The sequence below is a fragment of the Vidua macroura genome, chromosome 8 (genome assembly GCF_024509145.1).
Source record: "Vidua macroura isolate BioBank_ID:100142 chromosome 8, ASM2450914v1, whole genome shotgun sequence".
NCBI classification, from domain to species: Eukaryota; Metazoa; Chordata; class Aves; order Passeriformes; family Viduidae; genus Vidua; species Vidua macroura.
In genome coordinates, this window is record NC_071578.1 from 23,313,699 (window position 1) to 23,340,455 (window position 26,757).

Consider the following 26,757-nt stretch of genomic DNA (forward strand, 5'->3'; position numbering starts at 1 on the left):
TTCAGCGTTTCATGAATGACCAGAGACCAGGTAATTTACAAATAGAGTGCAGATGTGTCCGTAGTCAGCCGTAGCAGGAGGACGCAAATGTTTAGCAAAGAAATAAGAGAGTAACAACTTTTCTGTCTGAAAGTAAACGGGCTGCCAACATCACTTGCACCAAATGTTACCTTAATTTGCAAACAGACTGCAGAATGACCACAAGCAGTTCTCATCTTAAATTCACATTTCATACGTTTCAGTTACAGTGAAAGGGCTTTTACAGTAGTGGTGGTAACCCAGTTATATCAAGAAGGAACTGCTAATACCTGACAGTCTCTGGTCCAACCAATCCCGTGCTTTATTTAGTGTCCAGAGACCTGGACTCAGTGAGGTACAAGGGAAAGCCTTTGTTCCCTAAAATTTCCTGTCAACACACCCATTGGGAGAATTCAGGTCCTGAACTGAGTTTCAAGCCACTTTATGTAGCTCAGGAGATGATGATTTCTCTCATGTGAAAACATCTTGGGTTACATGCAATTGTGCTATGCATTCTACTTCTGGCAAAGGCAGAGAGAGAATACAAGGAGTTAGGGATTATTCTCAACCTTAAGTCATTATTTACAGAAATACTTGAAACTATGGGGTGATTTTGAAATAAGTATTTTCATGTTTGGTCAATTCATTTTTATTTAATGCTCTTGTAGACTAATTTCTTCTAATTTTGCATCCATGGTTTTTTCAACAACTTTATTTGCTATACAAAATACACAGAGATTACCTTTGTTGTATAATGACTAATGCTACAAATTCCTGCAAACTATGTTAGCTCTAGTCTATTTGAATTTATCAGAAAATCTGCCTATTTCTCTCTACTAAGCTGGGCAGTTTAGCAGGTTCACTAATTGTAGATTCCACAAGTGCTAGCTAACCAGTGTGCATTAATTGCTGGCATCACAGCACAGGTAAGAAGTGAAAGCTGCCTGGTGCCCACTCGAGCAGACCTCCCTTGAGGGCTCCTTGCCCGTGCCAGTGCCATGGCAGGCCCCTCTGTGCCTGCCGCAGGACACCATGCAATGGAAAGCTTTTGGAAGGTACAGGCCCAGGAAGACTGAAGAAAGATTGTACAAGTTATTCAAATATGTCCTTTTTTTTTAAGACTTTCTAATCTCAGCTAATCTCCTTTAACAATATTATTTTATTGTGTATGTGCTTAAAGAGTTTCCTGTAAAGGAAAGGAAACATGCCATCAAATTTCATTATGTTAAGAGCCCTGCTTTAGGTCGATGCAGCAGTTCTCTGCTACTTGAAATAATAAGGACAATCTTGAGTTCTGTCCTCTTCCTGACTGGGCACTGAAGTTCACCCTTCACCAGGCATCATTCAGGCAGGGCATACCCTTGGCTATCTTGAGTCTCATTTCAAAACCTAGAGGGAAGTGGTGGCTCTGGGTACTGCTACTCCTGCCTTTCCCAGAAGTGTGTCGGTCCTGTGCTTTGGCTTCAAAATAAAACATTCATCTTCTCATCATGCCTTGCCTGCCCCACCTTTTTCCTGCAGATCTACATCACCTGTTGCTCTTCTCAGGCAGTGCCAGGTAGCAGGTAAATCCCTGTTGTACCAGGTTTCTTTCTTTCTTTCTGGAAATGCAGTTTCTACCTTTTTGTCATATCTGAGTCTCTAACACTCCATTTGTCTGGCAAATGGCAAGTCTGCTCTCAGAAAAATTCAGATAAATTTCTCATTGCATAAATGTCTCTTCCATGGGTGCCCTTGCCTGTCTAAGAGTGGGACTTTTCTGTTACCTCTGTTACCTAACTCAGTGTAGACCTTCTCTAGCAAGTGCAGGGAAAGTCTTCATAAGACATGGGTATACTTTGAAGACTCAAATTACGAAATGGATGCAAATTTATTATGCCAAAAGTTAATACAGAGACCCAAATTCAGATCACTACAGTATCCCAGAATGCTGACATTTTCTGATAAGACACCCTTTAGACATATCTAGGCTTTAAAACAGGCTTCCTATACTCATTCTAATGGAACTTTTCATTGGACAATAGTCTTCTGTGCAAAATTAGTTGTCACTCCTCAAACATTTCCTCCTCTGCACCTGTCTGCTTACTGCTGCCCAAATTGCAGCAGCAGCTCTGCTGCTGTAGGTTTCCTAGTAAATCCCCTCCTCAAAATCCTCAGTTTGAACCAATGACAGCTTCTAATGGCCAGAAATAGAAGCTTTTCTTTAAGATTAGAGGATTTTAAAATTAATTTTAAATACATGGGAGACATTTAATTTGCTTTTTGGTATTGGAGCTCTTAGGATACAAGTCTTCAGGCTCCAGTGGCAGTCGTGTATCCTAGAAATGGCTTTGTAACGAAAGCTGTGTTTTCTCATGTAATCATATGATTCAAACAACTGTGGTTTAGAGAAAAATATTGAGAGATTTACGATAAGTAAATGGAAGGAAGGTTATGCAATCTCCAAACAGGCATATGAAAAATAGAAGATATCACCAATTTAAGGTGTTAAGGGAGCAATTTAAGAATAGAGCTCTTTAGGTACAACGTGAACACCACAGAGACTTTGTCATGGGTATAACACAAAACACTAGCAGCTAAGCAGCTCTCAACAGCAGCTTATTTTTTCATATAAATATAGCTGATAGACAATTAATTACCATTTGCGGGATAGGAAGGTGCTGGTTTCATGGGTCAGCAGATCAAAGCATCTCATTTAGCCATTAAAAAAACCCAAAACCATAATGTGAGCAGTCTGGCCAGTGCCCAGGGAAAATATTTCACCTGGCAGTATCGTATCCAGGAATGGGCTATGCCTATAAATTCTGAGATCCTCAGAGCTCCTGCTGCAACTGCAGACTGAGGGAGCTGCTGTTGGACACTCGCAGAAGCACAAGGATCATTTATCTTCCCAAAAATGTGTAACTGTGAACTTCAGGAAATGGTTTAGCTCTTTCTTCACTGAACTTCTGTGACATACCAGATGAGGGAAAACAGATCAGAGGATTATATTGCCACTTTTTCCCTTTTTTTTTTTTTTTTTTTCTGCAGCCATAAAACCTACCAGTCACTTCATCTTGTACTGCACTAGGCAGTTTTCAGATAAAAATTATTATGGTCTTTTCCCACTCTGGGCAAATTCAAATGAAGATGAGACAGTTATTTCAGTCGGCTTCAACAAGCTTCCACAGAGAAAAAACACTGTCTGCTGAAGTTTTTAGATTCCCCCCCTGGGCTGTTCAAAAAGCAAATAAAAAAACTTGTTTTATTTAATCAACTTGTTAAAAGAGAAAGAAAAGGCCTTCCTCAAGTGCAGAATAGTTGGCAGGAAGGGTGTTTGTTTGGGGTGAGGAGAGGGAGAAGAAAAGGGTAGGTAAATCGTCTCCTCCCAGAGCTGTGAATATACACAATCACTTCTGTTTCTCAGACAACTGCTTCCAAAAATAGGCAGCAAAAGAAAACCAGAAACATTATGGAGGCACATTGATGGCAGTCCTGCAGGGTGTAAGAATTTCAGCTTTTGTAGGGAAGACACTCAGCAAGCAAATCCCAAGTACCCATCTGCTTAGAACAGACCAGGGGCATGATTTAATTTTCTTTGGGAGACTGGGCTGGCTTGTGATGTGGTTAACTTCTATAAGCAAGCAGATGTTAAACAGCTCCTTTGAAAGCTGTTGCTTGCAGTTTGTGATTGGTTCAGTTTCTAGGTCACTTTTCAAGTCAAGGCAAAAGATTATTTATACCAATCATTTGCTTTTACTTCTTTTAGCACTAACAGGGAGATAAAAACAAATGTGTGTCCTTAAAATCCACGGGCAACTTCTATAAACAAGCCATGTAAAACCTGGGAGCTTGTAGGAAGACAACGCAAACTGCAGTCAAAGACAGTCAAATAGAATAGTAAAGATTCTGGAGAATGCCTCAGCACATTTTTACCATCTTCATTGGTTTTCTGTCAGCAGTGAGTATTTTCAAATGTAATTTGAATCTAAAGGCTCTTGAAGAAGTAAAAGCATTTCCTTATGATCCATCTCTTAGCTCTGCTAAGAATGACATATGTGCTTTTCACAGCAACTAGTTCCCTGCTCGCTGACCTACAAGGGTTTAAGAGTTGAATCCATGTCAATTAAAGGTAAGCTTTCCAGGGACTCCAGGGGCAGTGCTTTGATCATGGCAACTGAACTCAAACAAAATGGCTCCAGAAAAGTCAATATTCTTCAAAAATTCCAGGGCAGTACAAGTATCTCTAGTCCAAAGAGCTCCCTGAGGAAATGGAGACAGATGTGATACAAGTGTGGTTCTCTCTGTTTCTCTAGATACTGTGCAACACCTGTCTTTCCACACATGCCTGAAGAGCTCATCCCACAGCTCATCTATTTTGCAATACTTAAGCCAAGGAGATAACAGAGGTGGCAGCCCATTTCCTAAAGAACCCCATAACCCAGCACATCCACATCTGAGAACAGACCAATACTCAGATGTGGTTGAACTGCAAAAGCTCCTTATGCATGGAAAAAGATAAACAGGATTGTAGGGAGCTGGAGGGGATTATTATTGCTTCATAATAAATGCTCTAGCATTCTGAATTCATCTGGTTTATGGTACAGGAGAAGCATTTCTAGTGTACTTTCATGAATTTTGCAGTTTTACAAATGCGTGTGAAAACGAGACAAAAGTAGATGGTCAAAACACTGAAAAATATGCTGGACAGCAAATTGTGTGTCATACTCATAGCTAAGACTGGAACTGCTACTTCACAGTGATACATGGATTTCTGTTTACATAAATCCTGCATAAATTTAATATGCTTCTAATTTGAGAAGAAATTTTTACTTTTAATATTGCAGGATATTCCTTGGGCAGGAGAGGGAAATTATTTTTGTAGGAGGAAAACATAACACTGGGATGACAGTGAAAATAAAGTCAAAGAGAAACCCTTGTACAACTTGCTGTAGTCAATTTGCTCATACAAAGCAGACCACGGACCAAGATGAAACAGGTGGTTAAAATGACAAGAATACTGGACTTAACTAAAATCAGTTCTGAAAACAGTAACAAACATGAAATGAAATAACTCCTATATTATACTCTCATTTGAAAGGCAAAAGTACTACAGTCTCTGCTTCAGCCTATGTGCCTTGGAGGGATGGGAAAGCCATCAGAGAGTTCCAGAATGAAATAATGTCTCAACTTGGCACAGTGGCAGCTGCATTACCAGCTTCCACAAGGTTTGGTCATCCAGTTTAAAATGAACTACAGATCTTCAACCTATCTGTATTTTTCTCCAGCATAACATAAATGTAAAAATTAAACATTCAACAGTTCAAGTTAGTATCTTTAAAAGAAAAATGGCACAAAAATAATTTAGAACTTAAAATTTTTATTAATACCAAGATTTGTCAGAATTGAACAACAAACTACCAAAACAAAAGGAAAATCCCCACCTCAATACTAAATGGAAAAAAGCATAACCAGCACAGCCCAGAATAAGGAGAAACATCTGAGACAAAGTCCTGAGTGGCACAGAAGCCTTAAAAAAGATTTAGGTTAAAATGATTTTTTTTAATCAAGTCTGCAGCAATGATATTTAGAGAAGTGTTGTTCAACTGTTTGAAACTTATAAAGATGTATTAAATGGTGGGAGTTTGATGGATAGAAATATTTAATATAATGCATATATCAAAGCTCATCCAGTTCTGCTGAGTTCTCTAATTGGTTTCCAGGGGACTTGGATTAGGCCCCAGTTTGGTAATAAAAAGACTGTGCAAAAGAATAACCAAAATAAAAAGTCTCCAAATCTGCTAGGGATATTCCATTAAGGATAAATACATTTCATCAGCAAGGCAAGCCAAATATTATCCTTTTTACCATGGGCTATTTGTACTTTTAGAATTCTTTTTTCTTTAACTCACCTTCAGAGCTGCCACCCTTGCCTTCCAAGATCATTAATGGCAGCCAAGAGCTTTGCTGTTTTGCTCTCTCCTTTTCCAGCTGAAGTCAGCTGTCTGTCTTGCAGCTGACTTCAACAGCACCAACTACTAGTCTTTTTGACTTTCTTTGGAAGATGAAAGAATGAAAAGAACTATATACAGCAGATGCTAATCACATTCTTTAATCCCCACATCCTGGCAATGATTTTTACTAAGTTCTCCTTATAACATGTGTGTTTTCACAAGCATAGTCCCTCCATTCACCTTGATGATTATATCATCTCTTCTCACAACCGTATCACTCAGGAGAGACTATTCTAATTTAATAGTCTTTAACAGACTGAATCTAAAGTACAGAGAGTCTAAAGATTTCCCCAGGTCTTACAAGTCTGTGGCAGCAACAGTTAACTGATTCTACATTTGCCAGCTACTTCCCAAGCTGCTGTGCTGCTCATCCTTCCTCACACTTATTTTCAATAGAATACATACAAACACAAGCAAGGCAGAAGATATTTGTGCCAGCTAAGCAGGAAGGAAGGCTGAAGAAGAAAGCAGAAACAGGATAAAGACAAAAGTAAATGGAGATCTAAAGGCCTGAATAGTTTTTAGTGCTTACAAAGAGCCACATGAAGCAGGGATGCCTTTCATTTCAGTTTAAAGTACAAATATATTACCTTATATAATAAGGTCAATTTTTTTTTCAAAAGTTATTTGACCATAGCTGTAATTTTGATGGCAGTAGATTTCCACATCCAGATGTGCTGAGGAGATGTTTCTTCCTTGAGTGGTTTAATTATGCTCCAGGCAAGTGTTCACAGTAACCTTGCATGGCTGAGCTGAATCCAGCCAGTGGCACAGTATGGTTGACATAGCACTGCTGCAGGAAAGCAGTGTCACCAGCAGTGACAGTCACTACAGGTCCAGAAGGGAGGAATCTGTGGGAGAAACAAGGACAAGGAGACAGAAATAAATGCAAAGGGAACTAGAAAATGCACAGCAGTAGCATAAGTCAGAACTATGTATCTTCTGAAAAATAAAATCTTAAAGAAGGTCTCTGATGTAACTGGAAAATATCTGCATGAGTGGAAAATCTCAAAAATGCCATATGGGAAAGGGAGCAAGTTACTGTGTGGGCTTGTCAACGTACCTACACATACAGCAGACATTTTAGCATCACTGAATTGGAAAAGCACAGGGATCAGGGCAGAGTAAGGGGTGAGGTGTGTCCTTCCTTCCAATGAAAGAGATCCCCGACCCACTGTGCTCTACAGAAATGAGTCACACACTGTCCCTGCTTCAAGCCTGCACTATGACATGGCCAGAGCCATCCTCATCACTCCAAACACCATCAGCAGTTTACCATGGGGATGCTGTCAATCAACCTGAGCCAAAGAATCCCCTCCCTGTGACACATCAGGATGAATCACACCACACTAATTAATTCCCAGAAACAAACAAACCCAGGAATCATAAATCAAGAGAAGTAACTTCACAGTCTTGTAACTAATGCTGGCATTTTCTGGGACTCGTGAAGTTTACCAGCATAATTTCACTTCTGCTTTTGCATTTCTTGGCAATTAATTTTCTTTATTTTGCTTCTAAAAATATAGATAATTTTACATATAAAAGGGATACCCACTGAGAAAATTGTCATATGTATAAAAGATTAAGCAACCAACCTACACTTTCACAAAAAGGAGAAAAATATGCCTGTGGTTAATAATCCAGGTACCTGCTGCTTTCGCAACAGCTTCATTTCTGGTCAACACACTCTCCACCTGGCAAAACACCTCTGTCATGGAGGAGAAAGAACTTGGTATGAAATCTTGAGGGGTACCCTAGCTTTCTGTGAACTCTGAAAGCCAAAGTGAAAAAGGCACCTCCATGTCCTCTTTTACCTATTCCTCTGCACTATCTGGTTCTGAAACCAACATAAAAATTAAGACAGTTTGCAATGAGTGTCTGCCACCACAGGGCTATGATCAACAGCAACGTAGAATACACAGAATAGCTTTCCTTCAGACTTGCTTGAATTACCTGTCTGCTCTTCATAGATATTGTCACCTCTCTTCTAGGAAGAGACACACAAAAGGAACTGATGTAATTTCTAATTGAAAGTAATTGATGTAATTTCTGTCTCTTGTCCCAGTAGCACGGCTTACATATTATTAAAAACACCTCAGCTAAGGATTTTCTAGGAATATTTCTGATCTAACTGCAGGTATCAATACATTTTAAAAGATTCCTATTTGCCTGCTAATTATAGTTACAATCTTCCACGTGAGTTGTACCAGAACCCATCAGTAACAGCAGTTTTTATACTTAGTAGCAATCACTGTAGTTCAGCAGCTGTAATTATGCACAGTTGGTTGAAAGAGCTTTATAAGTAAACAGATACAATACCTGAAGGAATTAATTCAGAGTTACTGCCCCTTATTAACAGTTATCTACAAAATGAGTGATGATTAAACTATCATTTGTCACAGCCACTAAGAGCAATCCCCAGGACAAATGACAAAATCTTAGTTCTCAGGAATGACTGAATACCTGTCCTTTTCCCAACTATTTCCATTACTTCACTAGGACTCCTTAAAGAGATCATGAATATCTATCTGCGTGTCACTTTACCCAGCTGCCATCTGTTTCTTCCCCAATCAGACCTCAATTTCTACTCTGCTTCCATACACACTTGCTTATTTCTGCATTCCCCATCTTTTCAGTTTTCTGCCCTCTATCCTCAACACCTGCAGATACCACCATATTCCTGTACAACATCAGTCCTATCTACTCTCCTTGCTTCCAAAAGGAGCACGCAATTATTCCTGATCTTGAAGGCTTAGTTAGACTCATAGGACAGACCCTTTGGATGAAGAAATACGTTTTACCATCTGATGCACACAGAAGTAACAGTGGTGGTTAAAGCAATGCAGTATCAGAGCAGCTCAAGGCCCACAGAACCCTTAAGCACAGCCAGCCAATGCCAGATTCTCACAAATCCAACAGGAACTAAAAAACTACAGGCACCTTTGTAGCTTTCAGACACTCAAGTGGAAGTCATCTTCCATAAATCTCGCTGGTTGCAGCTGTCTATACAGAGACCACATGTTTCACATTATTTCCAGTCCTAACCATTAGTCTCTTGCATTGATCAGCATCACCTTCAAATGTTTTTAATGCAGCCTTGCCTTGGAGTTCTGCAGCAGCTGAAGGATGTGAGACACTCCCGAGCCAGCTGCCAGAACTTCACACTTCAGAGCAGCTCTGGGAGCTGGATTTCAGTGCCCACTGGAGAGACTAAATGCAGATTGGAACAATCTCGGCTGCATGGAAAATGCTGCTGCAAAAGACATGTCCCCACTCACTGCAGATGGCTGTTCCATCACTTTCCAGGAGCAGCTCAAATGCTTTTGGGAATGACTAGAGCCTTTACTGAAGCACTGCTTTTTGGTTGTTTGTTTTTTAAGCCAGATAGACAAATGATACGCAAGTAAAAGTTTTGCTAATTAATGAAAAAGCATATATGGACTCTGCTCTCTTCCTCTTTAAAAAAATACAGTCACTTCATCTCCTTCCTTATGTACATCATTTTAACAGATAAAACTTTCCCTCTCATAGTTACATTTCAGTCTTGATATTGCAAAAAACCTATTTTTAATAGAAAAAAAAAATAAAGAAGCTACCCAATACCTCTTTTCTCAAAAGAAAACGCTGCTCTCTAGTGGAAGATGACGGTATGATCTAATTCCAGTAGAATGAATGTTACACAATTTTCATTTATCAGTCACAAGAAAATTTGATTCATTTTCACAAGCACTGAAATACAAAAGTAGCAGGGCTTGTTTGTTTTCTGTGAGTCTTTTGGATTGGCCTGTGTTATTTTGGTATTCATTCTCCAAGATAAACTTGCTATGCATTTATATCAGTACCATAATCACATCCAAATAACCTGCAAGTATTGGTGCATTAAAATATTAACACATCTTTTAATTCGGTCCCTTTTAGTTTTTCTGTTCTTAGACAATATAATAATAACCCAATTGTTCTATTTTTTTTTTAACATATTGAATTACCAACAGACTTTTCTAGGTCTGAATACAAAGCTTAGCCAACTATTTTGAAGATAGATTAATTATCTGCACAGAATAATTTAGGCAAATATGCAAATACTGTGAAAATCTGTATCCTGTTTGCTATGGGTTTCTAAAGACATTCCTGTCTACAGGCACAGTGATACAAAACTGAGGAATTCCTGTTGCAGCGATTCCTTCAACTTCTACTGAAACAGTGACAAATGCTCAGACATCAAGGAGTATTTGTCCTGAAACAGACAAAATTTTCCTACCTGTAGCTAATTTATAAAACAGAGCATTCATATGCTTTCCTTTCCTTTTTTTCTTTAAGCATAGAAAAGCAAAAAAGGGAACAGCCCACTATACTAAATTTCTTCAAGTTATGGACCAAAGCAGCACAGTTCTGGATTTACTTCCAACTGTCCATAGTCATGACAGAAAACCTATTTAGCACACGCAGCTGTTTTCTTCTCTCTGTGCAGATAAGAGACATGTGTGAAGTAGTTTCCTGATAAACAAACCAAGAAAGTACTCATTTAATAAGAAGTTTAGATTTGTTTTAAAACAGATGGAAAAAATGAAGAAGATGAAAAAGCAGGATACGGATATTCAAAAACAAATTTATTTCTTGAAAATTTACACTTAACTAATTTCAATTAGCACATTAATTGGAAAATAGAGGAAAATTTGAAAAATAGTATTTATTTTAAAAAAATTAAACCCAAACTAAAGCTAAAGATTTTAATAAAAACGCAAATTTTAGTATTACAAAGTTCCATTTCTTGACTATTAAAACTGATGCTTAGAAAATCTGCTTATGAGTAAAATCCAACAGCTAATTTGCTTCCTGAGTGTACAATCAAACGAGCGCAAACAATAATTACTAATTCAGAGTGCTCTTGTAAACAATCTATTTTTGGTTGAAACACTCATGAGGCTCAGAGCATGTTCTAAAGACAAGACATAGTGACTCTAAGCAAGATAAGTTTTATATTACTTATTCATTTATGTTGTAAATACCTGAGATTTAAGCTTAATAATTTTCTACTATCTTACTAACTATGCAAATCAAAGAAATGGAGGTTAGCCCATCCATAAATAAATTATGCAGAAATATAATACACCCATAAATAAACACAAAGTTCACACATTCTTTACCTCTGCCTCTTTTTATTTTTGTATTTAAGACAATGATAAAAGATGCAATTTTAGTCTTAATTTTAAAACATATAAGAGAGTGAACTCAGCATTTAAATAGCTCACTATTCTATATTTACAAAAACCCAAAACCAAACCAAACAAACCTCCTCCCCCAAACCAACCAAAAAAAGGAAAAAGGAAAGATGTGGTTATTTGTTCCAATACAAACTCCACCCATTTAAACCTTGAAAAGAATCTTTATTCACAAAAATGTCAAGCACTATCAGTAAAATTTCCCATGATAAAACAAAGTACTTAACCACAGGAAAGGTTTATGGACGTTCTCTCCATGAAGCCCCTACCCATGTTAAATTTACATCTTGACAAAGAAACAGACAAATAAGTAAGTGGCAATCTCACTGAGATCACAAAGAAAACTTTAATTTATTCTGAAATTTCTATTGCTAAAACAAAGACAGCGAAATATATTAACTTTTAGAGCAGATAATAAACACACTACATTCTCCATCTCCCTGCCAAAATCTAGGCAAATGTAGATCTTAGCATCATACCGAAAATACAAAATAATTTGAGAATTGCTGTGTTGAATTTCATATGAGATCTTGTCTGCATGGAGGATATGGCACCTTAAGACTTACACCAATAGATCTACAGTCTCTGAATGTAGCCTTACACTTCTGGTGGACATAAAGACAAACTGCAGCATAAATGTGTTCATTTGAAAATGCTAGAATACTCAGCAGCCTGCTTTCTCTTCATGAGGGCACAACTTCAGCTTCTTTCTCTATTTCATTTCTTTCCAACCTTGACCCATGTCATGAGCACCCTGAGTATCCAAACGCTGCTAAGAAAACACTAAGGTTCTTTCCCTCCACAGCACCGCAATAAATTTAAACATGCTACACTGAAATGATTTGAGATCTATATTCGTTCTGATAACTGCTTTAGTGGACTAAAGCTAAAAATAATTCCAAATTATTTCAATGCATAAAAACAGCACCCCTTCAATTTCTACTTTATACAATAAAATCAAAGTAGGTTGCTCAGATGATCCTGCTCAATTAGGAAGCCTTCCCAGAACTAGGACTGCTGTAAGTTACTGGTTCCAGCAGTTAAGATAGTTGCTGTCATATGAAAAGCTATCTATAATTTGCAATATTCTTACAACAGTCTTCTCAGAATTCAGTAGCATCCACAACATACAGCTTCTTGTAGATATGGTCCCAAAACAGAATCCTGGGGAGGAAAATAATTTACTGGATAACAACTCGGGATAAAGAAAATCCCATTAAAACTACAAAAAGGAAAGAGAAATATTTCAAACACTTTGAACAGTGCTCCTGAACTCACAATGAATCAATCACAGACTTAGTTCCAGCCTTCTGAAGTTCCTGTTCCTAAAAGCTGTAGACTGACCTCTGCAGCTCCTGCTGAAAGGACATTTCCAAAAGCACTCTGGGCAAGCTCACAGAACTCTCTTGCAATTTTCTTTTTGTTTTTTAATAAAATCTGAATACACATTAAATAAATACTGAGTTAATAACAGCTTGGACCCAACTAAGGGGAACAGAAAAAGCTAACACTATCACATGAAAAAGAAAACGTTACGAGGTGAAAACCATTTTAAATTTGTTTCCACTCTCTGGTGCACTCTGTCCTTACAGGGTCTGTACTAACCACAGGTGGTGAACAATTGGGCAATTCTTTTGATATAATTTCACTTACCCATTCACTTCTATTGAGACACATAGAACTGATAATACACTTTGCTTAATTGGAATAATGTTTGCTTACTATTTCTTGGTTTGCTATTTTGTTTTATGTCCAAGTGCTATGTAACAATGGGAATATGAAATTCATTATGGTCAAATATCAGAGGCCGCCTGGGAGGGGTTGATTCTTTGTCCGCTCTGTGTAACAGTTTAAAGAGACCTGTTCCAATATTCATTGGAATGCCCATGATGATGCACTCAGAAACACCTAGAAAAAAAACAAACAAACACAGTGAACATTTGAACAGTAAGGATTTACAAAACTACTTTCACTTGCTCATTCTGTTTTGTGTTGCCTACAAAACGTTGAACTTCACATGTAAGGACCAAAGCCTCTTCATTAGACAAAGTTAAATGTTATGGTCATCAGACCAGTATGTTACTTAAACAGTGTTAAATTCTACAGGAAAAACTCAACGTAATGGAAGCCCTTCAGAGGGTTTGTTTTTAGAGAAGTCATGTCCCATGCAGTGCTCATAGCAGAAGATGCAAGGCAAACTAACTTCATGTTCATTTTCTGACTCGGTGCTAAGGCTTCAGTCAAACCTGGCAGGGTTCCCTTGAAACCTCCCCAAGATCCTAGTGAGAAAGGCACTGAACTACTTGAGCTGTAACGTTCCTGGCATTTTCACCACTCAAAAAGTGCTTGTTTTGAAGTGAGAGATTGAGTCTGTCCCAATGATTTTTGATGGTTATAACATTTCCACTGCAATGCACTGACACATTTATATTCCAGATCTACCAACGCGCACGACTTTTCCAAAGAATGTTCCACACTCAAAGCAAGCTCTCAGATACCAGTGTTTCTCTCTCAGCTGTTATGATCTAAATGACATTTTTGCACATTCTCAGGAGTATAACTAGATTGTCCTTCACATAAATGTTTAAGAAGATAACAAAAAATAGCTGTACATTTGAATGCAGAAAGGATGAAATAAATTTATTTAAAATTCTGACTTGATTCATAATTTGAATGTATACGAATGAAGATTTGGAAAATACTGTGCACAAAGCACTGTTTGAAACTGGCTACACTAAGACTACCTAGATATACACTAAGTATATCTAGTTAACTTTTGCATAACACATGCATATTTCTCTATTTCATTAGTACCCAGAAACTCCCAATTCCAGCTCCAGGAGGGTAGGCATTGCATAAACAGATTTGAAAAGAGTAAAACCTGCTTTACTTCTTTTCTCTATTTAACCTATTAGACAGACTTTTTAACAATTCAGTCCCAAAATACATGTAGCTTAAAGGAGAAGAATATCTGAAAAGAATGGGGGGCAAAGGCATTACAAAAATCCCAAAATTATTTCAATTCCAAATATTAGAGCACATGGCAAAAATACAAAATAAAGAGACAAATGGAATGCCAGAACTCATTTACTGGGTTTTCTGTAGGTAAGTGGGTATGCATACACTTGTGCATATGTAGCCATGTATTTTCAAAATCTACCAGATTCTTTCATGAACTCACTAAGATGATTCAGTGGCTGCTAATATACTTAAATTTAATGCTCAGGAAGAGATACATTTAAAAAGAAATTTCTGACAACAAGTATCTTGTGTGCTGTTAATGACGTGAATACTAATAAACAAGACTTCTCATAAAAAAACGAAGACCCACAATTTTCATCTATTTAGATTATAATTAAATGAAAATGTGAAGAACTTCGCCTTTCTGCTTATTTCTAGGTACAAGTGCTAAATGACCTAAGCAATCAGGTAAGAGTATAATCTTCACCTAGACTGAGATGTACCTATCTTCCTACTTCTTAGCAGGCATGAAAATGAAACCTAAATAGTGAATGACATACTAGATTTATTCAACAGTTCTAGGTGTTGAAGATAAAGAAACTTCTACAATTGAAAGACCAGAACTATTGATAGTGGGACAAATTTCCTAGTATTTCACTGAGATCTAGGGTGAGAAGTTAAACCTAATTACTCAAAGTCTACTTTAAGAAACACCCAACAGATATCCAACTGATTTCAAGATCTCAGTCTGAGATGAGAAGTAGAGAAACACAACAAACTTCTAGGACTTCTAGAATGAATTAGCCTCGAGCCTGAACTTAGCCTGAAGTTTTTGACATACCAGCTGAACAGGAAGGTTAACAGAGACAAAACTCCAATGCTTTGAAGAGGTTTTACAGATGTTGGGTAAGGACCACAAACTGTAACAGGCTTTGCAATACCTACCACAAACAGAATCCTTCTGTCCAAAGTAGGCAGCATCAAAGAGATGGTCTGCAGTCTTTTCAAAAGAAGCCAGCATCAACACACTTTCCTTCATTTTTGCCAGTCCAAACCTGGTAATGCCCAGAACTTCACCCTTAATTGATAAAAAAACCCGAAGTGTAAGCCTGAGTATATAAATAAATATACTATCTACAATACAGTATTGTCATAATACACTGATTCACACTTGAACGTCCTGAAGATTAATGGTTTGGTAGTAATGAATAATTACATAAAACAAAAGTCATACTTCATATACAATATAAGCTGCTATAAATGGTTAATAGCTCTTGAATAGATCTTGAGTATTGAAAAAATTGAAAGAAACGTGGCCATGAGAAAAAAACCCCACAATTATAAACCAGCTGCTGCACTACAAACTTCAGCAGGGTCTGAGAGCCTATTATCTACAGCTAAATCTGACCTCAGCTGCCAGGAGACTACAGAAGATTCTAAATCTTCATTTTTTCACTCTCCAGAAAAAAAGGTAATTAGCTTTTTAAACTAACTTGACTTGTTTATGCCTGTATTTCTTAGAAATATTCTGATTATATCAGATTGCACATAGAAGCCCCAGACAGAAGTACAGGCAAAAGAATGAATGGTAGGAGCCCACCAAGTTTAAAACATGGCACTCTGATGCCCTTTTCTACTGCTGTGTTGCAGCTTCACAGGGTCACAGCCCTGGGGACTGCTGCTGCTCAGTACAACAAAGCTCTGCAGCTTTGGAACAAATCAGAACTCCATCCATTTCACCCAAATTAAACCCTTGCACTCCGGCAGGCAAATTGCAAAATCTTACTTCACTAAGTGTAGTAACTCAACACTAAAAACCATATTGGATGTGAAAGAAAGAAAATCAATCAGTAAAGAGCAGGTGATTTTGTACTAACACGTTGTGTAAGACTGTTCATGTCAGCTGATTCTATATGTAATGTCTGTATCCTTCGCCTCTCACATATGGTGCAGCTGTTACAAACTACTCCCCGTGGGGTTTTCTGTACAGCAAGCCTTAAACTGCATGCATGGCTACCCAAACAGCTGTTTTTTCACACCATAATTTTTAGGATTCCTATTTTCAATATGAAATTATCATTCCCTAATCATTATATCAATTTGTTTTTAGTCAAAATAGATCCACCCTTCCCGCAAAGAACTAGAGTAATTAAGCATTTTGTGAAAAATACAAATTCCAGGATTAGGTCAGTACAACTTGGAATTCTTTAAGCCCAGAATGAATTTCCATCTCCTGAGCTCACCTACCCTTCTCAAACATGATAAAATTAATTTGTATAAACAGGCCAACGTAACATTTAGAAAAAACATAGTACAAACCTTGTAAGTCATTAGATCAGACAATAACATAACATGTCTCCTGTCAATGCTCATGCCATGGTTCACCATCGTGTATTGAATCTCATTGATAATGGTCGTCCGAGCAGCTTCAATTCCCAGAGTTTTCTCTACCTACACAAGAGATTGTTACATGACTGTTGCACGTTACATGAATAAGGAACCAAGTGCTTGGAGCAAGTATATTCCTGGAATAAATACCATCTGATAGCATATTGATATTCCATTTCTATGACTACCCTTTTAAATATCTCCATTTGAAAAATATTTATAGAAACAGCTTCTCTGAGGTCAACAGTGCTGTCAGTGAATTATTCTCTTGTGTTAATGCATTCTGATACGTATTAGTCGAATCAGGCTTCATTCCATATCAACTGCTGTATCTGAGCACAAACAAGCACTTGTAATAAAGATACTATGAGGAAAACCCCACAGCACCCATTTAGACATTACCTCATAAGTGTTGTTAGAGGATGTTTTTGTTCCTTTCACTCCATGAGTAGCCATAACAGCTCGTAGATTATCACCTTCAACCAGAAGTTTGTATTTTTCCTTTCCACTTTGTTCATCAACATGAATGACAGCTCGGGAAACCTCTGGTATGCCTTGCACTACAACCTTCACAAAACAAGAAACCCCTAGTAACTTTGATGTTCAGTAACACAGTAGAAAAGGGTAACACCAGCATTCAAACCTATTGAGAAGGTCTAGTATGTGGAGTAAAGGCTCACTCAAAACACATATGAGTAACTTTTCTTGCTCTTAAATACACTAGTGCAGCACTGACACTGACACTGTACTATATACCTTACTCACTAGCTACATTTTTTATTTTATGTCAGACATTCCCACACTCTGGTTTGTGTGTCTGAATGGTGGCAGACCCACGCAAATAAAAGGGCAAGCTGCTAACAATAAAGGTTCCCTTATTTCTGTTTTTAAAATCCAGAGTAAATAGTCTCCTCACAGAAAAGCTGAAAAAATGCTAGATACTGTCATGTGGTTCAATTCTAGACGCAGCTGAAAGCAGATGTAACTATTTCATACAACTGCTGCACTTGGAATGCTTCAATAACTGTTGTAAGGGAAACATCAAAGCTTCCATTTTATTTACAAATACTAGTAAAGGATGGCTTAGTTTCGACAGCAAGGCAGTACCATCACAATCTAAGAGTTACTGACCCAGCCTATCTTCACTGTCAATACTGACAAGAATTATTTCATCTTGCCATCCATGGAAAAAAATATTACTACTGATTACCTCCCACAAAAGCATTGGACAGCCTTGGCTTTTACCTTTGGTAGTTCTTCCTTGAGGGACTGCAATACATAATACATGGAACTCTTGCTATTTTCACGAGGGGTCACACACACAACTGCTTCTCCATGGACAGCAACATCCCCAGGCTTCACTCTGAGTTTAGAGATGCAAATCGAGTAGCGCACAGTCTCAGCATTCACCTGTGCAAAAGGCAACCAGCAAATATCGGGGTTATCGCAGCAGATATCAACATGCTCAAATAAATGGAGCCATCTTTCACAGATGATAAAAAGGAAAAATGTAAGAAAAAAACACCCAAATATTCTCTTCTAAATCAGTCTTATAAATTGCATGAAATAGTATCCTATACTGAGGATATATATATATATATAATTTCTGTACATTAACCAATGCACAGAAATGGCATCCCTGTGTTTAGCAAAACACAAATGTATGTTCTCTCACTTCCAAATAAAGGGGGAATTACACACTCAGCAAGGAAATAAAAAGGGACTCTTCCAGATGTAATGTAGCCACACAACATCCACATCATTCGCTTCCTTTTTTTCAGCTTCCCCTGGTGTGATTACTGACACAGGATTAAGAGACCCTTTGTAATGTATCCAAGGTATAATCTGTGTAAGAACTGAACAACTCACCTCTAATCTAAGTAGTCTAATGCGCTCTAATGACAGCTTCACTAGGATGAAACAGTCATCTGGAAGAAACACTTCCTCAATATATTCAGAAATCTTTAAAGAGACAAGGACAAAACAATTAGCATGCATGGGGCTAAAATGCCCCATTGCAATTGGCTAATGCATACATTTCAAGTGTTAGCAATAATACAATTTTCTTACCTCTCCTAACAAAGTTTTCTCAATTCTTCCTTTAACCAGACGGGCAAAATCAGGATCATCATCTTTGTCCAACTGAGCTGTTATAATAGGGGTGCTACAAGAATAAACACACACACACAAAAACCGAGCTAAGAAATTGTTCAGCTAGAGTACAGATGGCAACTGGAATTACAGCCTGCCTTATGGAATTTATCTCTTATCTAGATCAGTATTTAGTAAGAGAAAGAGATCTTCAGCTTTCTCAGGTGTATTTAAGAAAAATTACTGTTCAGGTACTTCAGGCTGGTAAAAACAAGAAAACACACAAGTACTAGTGACTGTTTTCATGGTAAATGTTATTCTAGTATTATTTAGGCATGGCTTCATGCATACCTAGAAATAGGTATGCTTCAAGTACTGCTAAGTACCAGAGCACTTCACAATAGGTGAGAGGTCTAAGGAAATATTATACTTAAGAAATAATCCTTTTCCTTTATTTGATTTTCTCTCTGGGCTTAAGTATCACAGTTGGGCAGACATCAGATTTTTGTTGTTTGAGTATTTGCATTGAATGGTGTCTAGTATATTGCTGAGGACAGGGAAATGCTATCATGTATTGCAAATTTACCCATCAGGTTTCACTTAGGCAAAGGAAAAAAAAAATTAACATATCAAAACAATATTTGTACCTAATAGCCTTTGAAGCATTAATGATTTCTTTGATTCTTGGCACACCCAAAGTAATGTTCATTGAAGCAACACCAGCAAAATGGAAAGTCTTCAGAGTCATCTGTGTGCCAGGCTCACCAATGCTCTGTGCACAAAGAGCTCCTACTGCAGAACCAGGTTCCATCTGTGCCCTGATAAAAAAAATATAGAAAGAGATATGGAACTGAATAAAGTATAAGATCCTAAGCAAACAACAACAGAAACTATTCTGGTAGATATATGAGAAGTTGTTATTATTTTAGTAAAAAAACAAGAGAGGTTGAAAGGTCACCAATATTTTAAGACTGATCTCATGCAAAGCAAGAAGATGCCCTGTTATATAAGCATTCCACAGATGGAGTTTAACTCCCATTACAGGTTACAAAATGCTTGTCCTCTTCGTCCTAAGCATCAAGCACTAGATCCAGGATTCTCCCTTCAGGGAAATCCCATATGCTAACGTTTACTTATTACAGTAAAAATGATAATTCACATCTAAAAACACTTAAGACAAATGTAAACATGTAGTCCAAATAAGGGAAAGCAAAAAACTGGTAATTGCTTTAAAATACTTAGGAACTTAACATAGACATGAATTTCCTAGAAGAATAAAACATTAGGAAACAACTGATGCAGGTAGGCCACAAAGGAGACATCACCCATGGCTGCATGTGACTGTCCAAATCTGAGAAGTCTAAGTAAACAAAATAAATCTCAATGGATAGAGATTAGAACACCCACACCAGCATTATGTCAGTAGAAACCAAGAATAACAAACAAAAGGATCCTATGAGTGCATAATAGATCAAAGAACATTTTAGAACAAAGTGTGATATAACTCCTCAGAATTTGTAGGTCAAGAATAGCTATCAAGGTTAATATGAATTTGAAACTCATCTATTTAGACTTTGTTCTGCATGGACTCATTGAAGGTTTTCAAAAAACTCCTGCAAGAGGGGGAGGAAGGAAACATGTCTGGCAGTGGGTGTAAGAATGTGAAGTGTTTAAACAATATCCTCCCTTACTCTGAATTCTATCACTTTTGGCTTTTACCAGAATCTGCTATCAAAACACAGTCTGTGGATATAAGTAATGAGTAGCTAAATGCTAGAACTGTGCTTGTTGGTATGATTACTATAACTTTAGAAGGAAGGTGCTTAAACACAAGCAGGTAGCTTTGCATACTCAAGAAATACAAAATGAAATGCAAAGCATTTTTTTTACAGTGTAAAAGGATACCAAGGTTTATTAATGAAAGGATCTGATTTTGACTCAAGACAAATGTCAAAATCCCACCTTTTAGACCTCTAGAACTTTTGTGCAAGACTCTGTCTTAACAAGCTCACCTGATGACAGTGGTACTTTTTTTTTTTTTTTGCATCCTACCTTTGTCTTGCAATGTTTATGCCATTGGAGCCAATTGTTTCTAATTCTTTGTACTGCATTCACAACAGAACCAACATTCATACAGTAAAACCAGCAAAATATACCCAGACATTACCAAAAAAACAGCAGCACTGAGAACACAGCAGGGTAAACACTCACCTCATGTATTTGTCTCTACAAGTCTCTAGAAACTTCTCTAACTGTGTTGGAGTAATCCTATCCAACTGATACAAAACTCTTGGCTGAAAAGAGAATGGAATAGTTGGAAAAGCAACAACTTATGAAGATTGAAAAGAACTACATCATTACCCCATTGAAACTATTTACCTCTGTTGTGCCATTGTCATTAATTCCATACTTGTCCCTAGTTTTTTTTATCTTCTCAGAAACACTTTTGATGAATTTTTTAATTTCCTGAAATCACATTAAAACCACAGTAAGCAAAGACATGGTCTCCATACTGAAGTCTTGAACAATAAGTTACTTAATTTATTGTAAATATTTGGAGCTTAAAGTATTAATGCCCAATATGAAGAGAGGAACATTAAAATTTAAACAAACACATACATTAGAGTTTAGCAAACCAGATCCACTTTGGTGTAGCCACAAATCAATAGCAGTACATGAAGAATAAAACGCTGAATAAAAGCATCCTTCCTGAGCACACACTGACAGGTGAAGATACCTGCCTTGGGTTGATCCTTCCTTCCTATCCACCACTTAGTGAAAGTGCTTTAAAAACTAAAAGTATATCTTCTGGATAGATTTCAGAGATTTAAGGTGCACTTTATTTGTGAGAAAAAAACCTCAAAACTACTATATGTTAGTCTTTACCTAATATGATTTAAGTAACTTCTCTAAGCTGTAGAGAGGTCTCGCAGATAATTGCATTTAACAGGTCATAATACATATACCTTTCACTCTCTTACCAGGCTTACCCAAAAGATCCAATAGTCTTTACTGGAACATAAACTGAAACAAGTGTTAGAAAAATATCTGACATTTATTCTATAAAAGATCATTTGTCATTACACACTGGACATATACATGTACACTAGAAGTCATGAAATATGAGATCCGTGATTAAACTCTTCCACAAACGTGCACTTGGTGCAAGTCATTACCATAACACAAGGTTATCAAAACCAAAATATAAACAAAAAGCAAGAGGAAATTCTTCCCATCTATTTCAACCATGATTTAGGAAAGTCTCCATAGAGAAACAAATACTTCAATTTTTTAGAGTCCTTTTAAACCCTTTCTACCCCATTAGTCCTACCTAACAAACAGAGTGATGGTTACACTGCACCACCTCTTCTGCACTAGGTACTGGATTCTTTGCAACCACCACAGTCAGCTGAGCACTGACAATTACTTGCAAAATTGAGTCAGTATCTGAGGGACTGCCTTTTTTTTTTTATTTTTCCACATCTGAGTTCATAGAATCATCATGGAAACACTTCTATTACAGAATTCTAACAGAATTCTCACTCTCAAAATAACAACATTCTTACTGGCATTCCAGGTATTTCCAAAAAATACTTTATTTTCTGCATGTACCAGAACCAAGCTCAAAAGGAAGAAGTGCTGCTGGAATGGATGCTTCAAAGTTGCTTCCCCACTTGGATGACAGGATGCATTCTTATGTTTTTGCCCTTTTTCTGCCCTGCAGTAAGTAGCATTATTCACAAATAATATATTTGGACATTTTAAAGGCTTTTGAGCCCAAAATATTTGCAAAAAATGGATAATGTGATTTATTTCCTAAAGTAAATGTTTAGGCAATAAATGGACTTAGAGAAGTTAGTCTTTTTACTAGAAGTGCATAAAAAAAGGAATGTTGCAGGACTTGCAGAAGACTTTTCCACTTTTCCTCTTTGACAGTGGCTGAGTTTTAAAGTACGTTAAAAAAATCCAAACAACTCCAACACAATAAATCAATTACTACATATAATTCTGAATAAGGTACTCAAATTATATATTATTTCCATACATCAGAGTCAGAAAAGGTGGAAGATAAATCATCTGAAAACTTATTTTTCATTGTCAAATTTTTATTCATGCAGAAGACCTAAAAGAGGAAATTACTTATTCTTCTCAGCTTTCAGGTATCCATTGGCATTTTATCCAAACTATGGATGAATTTTTGCTACAAATGGAATGAAAATGTAGCTCACTCTTTGCTGAGCCTATCTCTCTCTGGATTTATAATCTTTAGTGCAACACTGTACTCTATGAGCACAGCTATGTAACTTCCAGAGTTAAGAAAACCATTGATTTTTTCCACAACTTCTAAATCCGTGAAGTCTTAGTCTGGACCAGATTAACAAAATGGCACCAAACTGGCTCAGTAAAATGTGGCTCAACGCAGGCCTTGCCAGCTCCTCCTTGCTGTTAGCCAAAAGGGCAGTTCAGGGTGCAAACCACACCTTCCCGGGGTTTGCATCAGGTGTCCCAGCAGCCAGGTTAGTGGGGTCATCTACACACCAGAAGCACTGCTCACACTGCAATCCTGGCAGTGAAGAAGCCACTGGAATGCACAGTGGCACAGACAATGCCACGAGATTCAGCCAAAATCTGCTCCAGTTCAGGCAGACCCAGTAGGTCAACTCTGCATATAGCAGCACTGACTGGCTGTGTGCTGAGCTTTTTCTGTGCTTGCACCACATTCCCAGCACTCCTATTCCATCATCTCAAAAAAAAAAAAAAACCCAGAAAAATGACTGACTTTTTTTTTTAATTATGAGGGGTTTTAAAAATTTCCCTAAGTCCAATCAGAAGAACAAAATGTTTCCCTTCACCTGTACCTTAATATAGTCAAATATGTTAAAACATTAACATAATGAACCATGCCAGGAAACAATCGATTTTCTCATCAGGTGAATTCCCTCCAGCAAGGGCAGAGTGCAGGAAGAAAGAATGCTGCCTGTTTGGACAAGGCTATTCAAATACATTGTGTTTTGGACTGGAGTGGATAAGCCCATTACAGGAAGCTCTAGCTAAAATCACAGCACTAAGAAGCGTCTCTGTTCTGGGATGGAAAAGTGGAGGAAGGAAAAGGAAACCACCAGAAAAACATGCTCATATCCCTAGAGACTGAAAGAATGATTTTTAGAAGCAAGTGTCAAGCACTGACAGAAAGCTTCCTCAAAATCCTTGAATTTAGCAATGGCTATTAATTAACGTGTCACAGTGTTCACATCAAGAAAGTTAAATAATTGTGATGAAGACCAATGTCATAATTTAACAAGCAGTCATGTATATATGCTAATCAATTACTTTAGCACTACACACATTTTTAGCTAAAAAGCACTAACATTAATAAATGCTCACACAGTGCACACACATGCTACGATTACCTCATTATATTTTTCATAACCTGTCTCAGTTAATGTCTTCAAGGATGAACAGAAAAGAAAGGAAAGAAGAAAATGTAACTATCTAAAACTTAAAAAATCTTAGGCTAATTATCACTAAGCTGATGTAGCTGTATCTGTGCTTCTGAAATTAATAATAATTATTTAAACTTCCATAATATTATTTAAAATATCAATACTTCAAATAACAGCTTTATCCCCAAACTCTGATATTAAATTTTTCCTTCAGACTTGCAGTTAAGATTTACAGCATATTTCAAATATAGATATAACTAGTTTTTCAACTTGACTCTATCAATGGAAGTGCAATTCAGGTGTACCTTGTGCTCTGAAACACTCAGATCTATTAAAAAGAAACCCTTCAAACACAGGTCATGAAATAAATCTTGTAGTCATCACTGCCAGTTATCGGAAGGTTCATCAAGGCAATAGCTTTATATGGATGTAAGGTTAATTCTACATGCAGGTTAATTCTACAGTTTTGATCAGTGATTCTCAAGGAAGTCTTGAGAGTGGCTGCTTTCATAAATATTAAAATTGCCCAATGCTCTTTCAAACAAATCGAATTTTACAATTCAAAGTGCAAGCAGTCATGTGAACCTTCACTCACCCTTAAAAGCCATGTAAGTAGTCTCCAGACAGGCTAAAGTCCTGTCCTTAAACCACAAGGGAAGGTTAATCACAGTGTGATAAGGAAGTGAGATAATTACCTGCAGAAAACTGTCTTGGCAGCAAAGAAATTCATTCTTCTTCATGATGGACTCAGATGTTAACACCAATTCATTTTTGCTAAGGGCTGGTTCACTTCGGCATGGATAGACAGCCTTCAAAGAAAAAAACATGACTTATCCACAGACAGCAGATGCACAAAAACTCCATTGCAAAGACACAGAACACAGATATGTACAACTGAATAACAGCATTCTTTATTTCTGGTTGTGTCTTTTTGTAGTTTGTTAAATGGGGTTTTTTTTTGGTTGGTTTTGGTTTACTATACTATGTATTAGACTACTGTCGAGAGAAGGGCCACATCCATTCCTACTTATTTCTGCAAATCTGAAGGCATACACCCAGACATTTCTAGTTCTACCCATTTTTTACACTCATGTTACAGAAATCTAAACAGTTACTTCAGCAAAAGGCTTTTTTCTGGGGGAAGGGGGTCACCAACCAACCATCACAAAGCCAAAACTGAACAATACAAGTCTTCAAACATGACAATATTATTGAACAACCACCAGCCAGCTGAACTCAAGTAATATCCATGTCTTGATTTAATAGAGAATTAATCTGTGCAATGTACCAAACTAGTACCCAAGTAAGCCAGTAGTAATTTATCTAGTGAGTTGGATGGATATTAGGCCATAAAGCTATGTTCAAGTTCAGAAAGAAATTTTACTTTTCACAGCTTATACACGGTTTGGTCTCTGTACACAAATTGCTCTGTTCCATTGGAAAAAATACCTATTACTCTTAGCATACACATGCTGAAAGACTGACCAGGATCATTCAAAACGGCAGTTTGAAAGTAAATACTTCCAGTGAAACAATTTTCCCCATTATTTACTACTTTCTTCTCCATGCTTAACAGTATTTTCACACTTTCAATAAGGATTTCAGCAATCCTTACCCTGATATTGTCTAGAACTCTCTTGAATTCCAGTGGTTCATCCTTCCCTTCCATAGCTGCAGGATCCAAGCCATCTCCTCCATAAATAAACTGTATAATGTCACCAGTAGAACTTCTGACTGTTAAATCATACTGTGAGCAAAGATCTTCAAGGGATTTTACCAGACGTCTCTGAAGGGAAAAAAAAAAATTACAAGGAAAGTAAAAGGGATCATTTTAAAAGTAGCTGTTGATTTGTAATACAAGAATTAAAGAAACCAGACTCTGGAAATAAATCTGACACAGTGATGAGCAGGCATGAAAACCTACTTAAAACCATACATTACCCTCAGGCTTTACTGTACATTCCACAGAACGTAAAAGTCAACAAAATTTCACACAACAACACAATACTCCACATTTAGAATTCCACTGCATAGAAGACCTAATGCTAAGCTGCAAAAACCTATTGTAGTTCAAGGGATTTATTTGGGTGGGTTTTTTTTGACATAACGCTCATATTCTCCCAAGCAGATTTATTTCTCAAGGCATACAATACTTTTTGTATATGAAAGCAGAACCACTCAACGATTGTTTTCACTGAGAAAAAATAAAGAGGTCACCTGCTGAAGCCATTTTTCTATCTGGGTTATCTGCTTCTCCTACATTAACTCCTTATATTGGGAAATCCTTTAACTACCATATTGCTTTGCATTCCCAGAAAGAAAGCATGTTATGAAACATTTTCAATTAAAAACAGTTTTTACTTGAAAGATGGACTTCACTGGTCCCTGAAATCAAATTTTAGCACTTAAACTAGATTATAAATTGGTATGTTTTTTTTACTGGTGAGAAAAAAGGTATGATAAAATAAACATTAAGATTTTTTTTTAAATTTTAAAGTCCAAGTGCTACAATTCATTGATATAGGAAGAAAGTTAAAGAGGAAAAGTATTTTGCAGGTTGCCTATTATATTCATATATATCCGTAAATACTTCCACACATACCAATATTATTCCATTAGTTTTGGAGACAAATGGTCTAATTA

General features: G+C 37.1%; 1 protein-coding gene across 3 annotated transcripts in view; it reads right to left on the bottom strand.

Moving 5' to 3' along the window:
- Window positions 1–5,366: 5,366 nt before the first annotated feature.
- POLR3A (RNA polymerase III subunit A) overlaps window positions 5,367–26,757 on the bottom strand; it is a 38,135-nt gene continuing 16,744 nt past the window's right edge. The window contains exons 20-33 of one of the 3 annotated variants that reach the window (XM_053983464.1): window positions 25,730–25,900; window positions 24,810–24,923; window positions 24,082–24,117; window positions 21,050–21,136; window positions 20,882–20,964; window positions 19,318–19,488; window positions 18,650–18,743; window positions 18,449–18,541; window positions 17,825–17,989; window positions 16,982–17,146; window positions 16,511–16,642; window positions 15,137–15,269; window positions 12,953–13,138; window positions 5,367–6,862 (exon numbers count right to left, since the gene is read on the bottom strand). In XM_053983464.1, the coding sequence (XP_053839439.1) occupies window positions 12,990–13,138; window positions 15,137–15,269; window positions 16,511–16,642; window positions 16,982–17,146; window positions 17,825–17,989; window positions 18,449–18,541; window positions 18,650–18,743; window positions 19,318–19,488; window positions 20,882–20,964; window positions 21,050–21,136; window positions 24,082–24,117; window positions 24,810–24,923; window positions 25,730–25,900 (1,593 nt within the window). In that variant the 3' untranslated portion in view covers window positions 5,367–6,862; window positions 12,953–12,989. Of the gene's footprint in view, window positions 6,863–11,374; window positions 13,139–15,136; window positions 15,270–16,510; window positions 16,643–16,981; window positions 17,147–17,824; window positions 17,990–18,448; window positions 18,542–18,649; window positions 18,744–19,317; window positions 19,489–20,881; window positions 20,965–21,049; window positions 21,137–24,081; window positions 24,118–24,809; window positions 24,924–25,729; window positions 25,901–26,757 lie in introns of those variants that run through there. The other 2 variants (XM_053983463.1, XM_053983465.1) reach the window with 2 other exon arrangements.